Here is a 6,000-nt window from a genome sequence, read left to right as displayed (position 1 = left end):
TTGGTTAATCATTTCTTGAGCGCAGCAGACAATGCCAAGTTGGTTGTACCAGTGGGGTCAGTATCTAAGAACATGCACTGCAAACTCCTTTAGACAGGCCATCAAGAAAAGTTCTTTGTGGTTCACACCAGAAGGAAATGCAGTCGCTAGAAGACGTCGAAGTCACTGGAATGGTTCTCGCCAAAACAGCAATGACACAAGCATCAACAGGACGAAGGATAAGGCAGAGACGAGATCAGAGCACGAGCACTCCGCCTTGTCCTTCATCCTGTCCACGCTTTTATTCATCGGGATTACCGTGTGCCACCATGCCCAAGCCTTTCCCCTCATTAAACATCCCCTTCTCAGACAACTGTAACTTTGTGCCAAACATATTAGAATCTCAAGAGATGCCCAATCACCCCCTAAGACTGCAGCATCTGGAACAGCTCTGGTTGTGGACCAAAAGATTTGCTTGCCTCTCATTTTCGGTGCTTGTGGAAAAGTTTCAGGGCAGCAAATGCAATCTATTCATATTTTCACCACATTTGTTTCTGCCTTTGTGCGAGATCTCAGCCAAAATTTTATGGTTAGATGCCGCTGTAATTCTGCTTCCAACTCACCTTTATAAAGTATATTTCTATTCCACAAATGTGAATGCCGTGTTTAAGGTGGCTAACCCTAAGAAAACAGCATCAAGCTCACTCCTTTTTGCATTTAAGCCAGTGGTTCTCAGCCATGACTGCCCCGGGGACCCCTTTTGGGCTTGCTAAAGTGATGGGGGACCCCACGATGGAGCATATGTTGTTTGGTGTCATAATGTCAAACAATTTCTACTTGCAGCTTACGTAGCCCACACACTTATTCGATGCCCGCCTTTTATGGTTGACGCTAATGACGATGCGCACCATGTTAAACAATCTGGTCTTGAATCTAAAATTCTTCTAAACACCTATATATTGCCTCTTCTGTGTATGCTTTTTTCTTTCTCATAGCTGGCTTGTCGTGCAAAAAGCAGTTGTTAAAATAGGTGCTACGCGGAGAAACTAAACGTACATGTAATGCGACAAAGCTACATTTTTTGCATTGCAAGAAAGTGCTGGCAAAATCGAGAAAAGCTTTGAGTAAAAGCTTTGAGGTAGGCTTCGCGGACCCCTCAAATGCTCTCGCAGACCCCCAGTGGTCCGCGGACCCCCATTTGAGAATCATTGATTTAAGCCCTCACCAATTCACTGAAATCACTTCGCTGCTTACGGAAATTGGCATTTCCCAAGTGGCACACATCCACATCAGTGCAGAGCAAGGGATAAAGCTCGCCGCAGAGACAAAAAGCAAAGTGCCAGTTTATTGTAGCCACCAAGAAGACGTGACACAATGGCTGAGGCTAGTTCAGCCCTGGTAGAACTGTGGGATCTTGTCACCCGTGAGCACCATCCTCTCCACCCCGTCCTTGGTGATCACCGCCAGTCGGATGACGCCTCCGCTGCTGCCGTCTCGGGCGATGGCCAGGGCAACACCTGCAAGAGAGAGACGGAAAGGAGACCACAACACCGCGGGTGAGCCAACTGCGACACGAGATAATCGCTTACAAACTTACAGGGGCCATGCAGACAAAACACAAGTTCGGTTCATTCGAAAGATTGCCTCGTTAGAATCATACTGGCACCACTTTTAAAGCACACTTCACTCAGATAAGCTACACAATCAGGACGAAAAGGGTATGGCCATGCGACCTACTAGCTCATTTCCCACAACAGAACCTATTATGTCATACCAGCTAGCTCTGTGATTGGCTGAGGCTGGCAAAAGCGAGTGCAAATTAGGCAGGGCTTACTTATAAGCTCAGCAAGTGAGCTAGTTATGCTTAAATGTAATGTGTATTCATCTTACAGCAGTAAGAAAGCTCTGGTAAACAATGAGAGTTGCAAAAATACACGTAAGCGTAAAAGTATTGATGCATACTGCTGTTGGCACTGGCCGCACCATGCTTTTCTTTAAGCTGGCCGATTACTGTAAGCGACGTTGTCTTTCGTGACCCTGTTTGTTGAGGACACCCACACAATAAAGTTGTTCCCTCTCTCTCTCTCCAAAAAATGTAACTACAAGGCAGGCAGATAACAAAAAATAAAAAAATAATACTAAAAAGGTCAATATACACAAGCAAGAACAGAATTAGGTCACTTCATTTTTAAAAAAAAGTCTCGAAATTTTGTTATGTTAGCTTCTGTGGCAATGTGCTGTGTTAGGTTATTCCATTCTATTGTGCGTGGAATGAATGAGTGTGCGAACGCAAACGAATGGCAAGTGATGTGCTTTACTTTACAAGAATGATCGCGCCGTGGAAATGTAACAGTGGGTGAGTGAAAGAAGTCGTCGCGAAGGCGCTCATGGTGATAAAATTTACGAAAAAGTGTTAGGCGAGCATGTCGACGGCAAAGGGATAATGAAATTAACTCGGCCCGATTTTTCAGTGCTGTGACGCTTGCGTATGGTGAATAATCAGAAAAAATAAAATGAACAGCCCAGTTTTGCAGGGATTCAATATCACGTATAATTACTTGGATCCCAGATGGCAGATGCATATTAAATTTTTGGGCGAATGAGAGTGAGGTATGCAAGTTTTCTAATGTGTGATGGTGCCTGCTTTAGGTTATGTTTTATTACGCCTGGTGTACGGTTGGTAGATGCGAGCGTTTGATTAATATGGTTATGCCATGTTAAATTTGATTGAAAATGAATTCCAAGGTACTTGTAAGTAGAAACCAGTTCAAGTGTATTGTTGTTTAGGAAACATGTAGCTGAAATTCTAGTTGATGAACGGGTGGATGACAAGCACTTTGTTTTAGAAAGTTTAAGGGTCATTAGCCAATCAGAACACCATGCGTTTATTGTGTCAAGATCAGCCTGAAGAGCCTGGCGGTCAGTGTCATTTGAAATGTTACGATATATTACGCAATCATCGGCAAAGAGCCTTACTCTAGAAGTTAGGCCATTAGGTAAATCATTGATATAAACTAGAAAGAGCAAAGGGCCAAGCACGCTGCCCTGGGGCACCTTGGACGTTACTTGTACGAAAGACAAATTTGAGCTGTCAACGGATGTAAACTTAGTTTGGGAGGATAGAAAATCTGTCATCCATGCAAGAACATTAGCATGAATATTAAGACGTCTTAGTTTGAGTAAAAGTCGGTGGTGAGGAACACAGTCGAAGGCTTTAGAAAAATCCAGAAAAATGGCATCGACCTGATTACTAGCGTCAAGAGATGAGTTTAAGTCGTGAGTAAAACCGGCGAGCTGTGTGACACATGAGTAACCCCTGCAAAAATCGTGCTGATATTTGTAAATAATGTTGTGTTTTTCAAGGTATTGGATGATTTGGGAGTGTATGATGTGTTCTAACTGTTTACAGATCATATTAGTTAATGAAATGGGTCGGTAGTTTAACGGTGATGTGCCGTCGCCTGATTTGAAAAATGGGACAACTTTGGCAATACGCCAGTCATCAGGAATTGAACCATGAGATAATGACTGTGAAAAAAGTGCGGTTAAAATAACAGACATGCTGCAAGATACATTTTTGAGAAGCTTGTTGTTGAACCCCAAGTTCAACATTTCATTTTACGTCACTGCAATACCAAATTTGGTCGTTTTTCACAATTTCCAGCGGTTTTTTTTTTTTTTTTTTCCCCTCAGTTGAAAAAGCGTCTTTCGTGGCTGGGGTGGAGCTGAGCGAGTTACCAAAAGCTAGCTCTTTCAAATTTGAACAGACCTATATTTCTGAGTGCTGACCCATTTTTAACGGTACTGGGGGAGGAGGAGGAATGGTTTACGAATTAGTGTTCTGCCTTCATCGGAAAAATGGGCACCACAGCTGGGAATCAATACCATGGCTTCATGCACAATTTTGATGCGTGCCAGTGCGGTATATTTGTCTTAATAGCCCCTCCCAGAGAATTCAGAAAGCACTCAAGAAGCACTTGCTTCTTTCCTACCCGCCGCGGTAGCTCAGTGGCTAAGGCGTTGCGCTGCTGAGCACGAGGTCGCGGGTTCGATTCCCGGCCGCGGCGGTCGCTTTTCTGATGGAGGCGAAAAGCAAAAACGCCCGTGTGTACGAGATTTCGGCGCACGATAAAGATCCCCAGGTGGTCAAAATTAATCCGGAGCCCTCCACTACGGCGCGCCTCATCGCCTGCGTTGCGTCGGCGCGTTAAACCCTACAATCAATCAATCTTGCTTCTTTCCTTCTGTGTTTGCCAGATTCGTACCACATCACTGGCTGGCAGTAGAAATGGAAAAAGCAACAAAGCGCGAACACGAAGCGAATAATGATGTTCTTCGAATAACTTGAACGGTTTCAGAAAAATGTAACCGGCCGCAGCCACGACAACCCCAATTTGCAATTTATTTTTTGCCAACATGAATTTTGACAGACAAAAGCAATTTTCGACTACCCTATTCGAGTTTAGAGAATGGCTTCGCATTTGGTGCTGCAAGCTGCCGTCCCCATCAGGATTTTTCAAGAAACTTCAATTCTGGTTTCAATGAACAGGTTCGGAAGAGAAACTGATGCTGAATTCTGCTGGCAGATCAGGAGCACCTTCAGAGCAATACTTTTTCTCCGTTTGGAACAAACACGTTCCAATGGCAGATTGGAAGCAACCAAATCTTGTCCCAATGGTACACAGAGTTGTAGTTGAGGTCAGTTCGGGGATCAAGTAAAGTAGCGGTCACTGAACTTACGGCCCTGCGTGCTGCATTGCAACACATTTTAACTGCTCCACTTCAGGCATGGGCAATCTTCACCGACTGTCGGGCAGCCCTTCAGCACCTCATGGTGCTGCCACAAGAGCAGCTTGCTCAAGAAATCAATGGCCTGCACACTCAGGCAATAAACAACCACCACATCGTTGTTCTACAGTGGCTTCCATCTCACTGCGGTGTGGATGGCAACAACGAAGCCGACAGAGCTGCTGCATCAGCGCATTTCAGCCCAATTATCAACTCCAGCGCCTTTCACAAGGCGAGGCGGAGCGACTCTGGTGTCATCGGTTGCCAAGAGCTCTCAGCGATTGCTGTGGACCAACCCAAATGAGACCTACGTTCTGTTGCACATAATAGACCCAGAGTGCCGATTTTGGATGCCAAGCGGTCTGCGCAAGCGAGATGAAGCTGTCCTGCATCGCATCCGACTCAATGTGGCTTACACTAGGCATTTCCTTTTTAAACTTCGCCAGACTTCCTCACCTTTGTGCCTTACCTGTACAGCTCGCGAGGACCTGAAACACGTACTTTGCACGTGTCCTCGCTATGAACTTGAGCGTACCATGGCTAAGCTCTCTGTGGGTGGGCCTGCCCGTGTCCGCCCAGATCTCTTCGGGGCACCTCCTTATGCCCTGGCTTACAACCGGCATGGCAAGTCACGCAACAAAAGCGCTCTTAACGTTCCTCCAGAGCATTGGACTTGACAGTGAGCCATGAACACTCGGACAAATGGCTATATCGCATGATTGCGTGTGCGGTTTTCGTGTGCGTCTGTGTGTTTGAGTATTGATGTGTGAGTGAGAGTTCTTTTCATATATTTTCATCCCACCTTCACCCCCATTTGGTGTAGCAAGTCAGGCGCCCAGCCTGGCTGACCTCACTTGCCCATTAAAGATGTTTCTCTCTCTAAAGTAGCTCCCATGAAATTGACCCAGAACTCACGGGGCACTTTTCTCTCTCACGTGACGTCGCTGATGTCTGCTTTCAGTATATTCTCCTTTTCTGGCTACACGTCTATGAAGGAAAAATAGATGCTGCACACTGTGCGTCGCACTCGTGATTGCTACGCAAATGCGACTAAAGCAGCTGAAAATTGGAATCAAGCAGCGAGGAGAGCTCCAATTCAATGACAACTGGATGGACATGGCATACAGTTGAACCTCGATATAACGAACCTCGATTTAACGAAATTCGCGATATAACGAATTTTTTCCAGTTTTCTACCAAAATTTTGCTAAATCCATGTATTTTTATCTCGAT

General features: G+C 45.3%; 1 protein-coding gene across 1 annotated transcript in view; it reads right to left on the bottom strand.

Annotated features, from left to right (window-relative positions):
* Positions 1-1,302: 1,302 nt before the first annotated feature.
* Prosbeta1 (proteasome beta1 subunit) overlaps positions 1,303-6,000 on the bottom strand; it is a 44,100-nt gene continuing 39,402 nt past the window's right edge. Inside the window, exon 6 of the mRNA XM_077678032.1 lies at positions 1,303-1,496. Within this exon, the coding sequence (XP_077534158.1) occupies positions 1,369-1,496 (128 nt within the window). The 3' untranslated portion in view covers positions 1,303-1,368. The remainder of the gene's footprint in view (positions 1,497-6,000) is intronic.

Source organism: Haemaphysalis longicornis, unplaced genomic scaffold (genome assembly GCF_048455015.1).
Source record: "Haemaphysalis longicornis isolate Haplotype H1 unplaced genomic scaffold, Haemaphysalis longicornis Haplotype H1 scaffold_7, whole genome shotgun sequence".
NCBI lineage: Eukaryota > Metazoa > Arthropoda > Arachnida > Ixodida > Ixodidae > Haemaphysalis > Haemaphysalis longicornis.
This window is presented reverse-complemented; position numbering and strand designations above follow the sequence as displayed.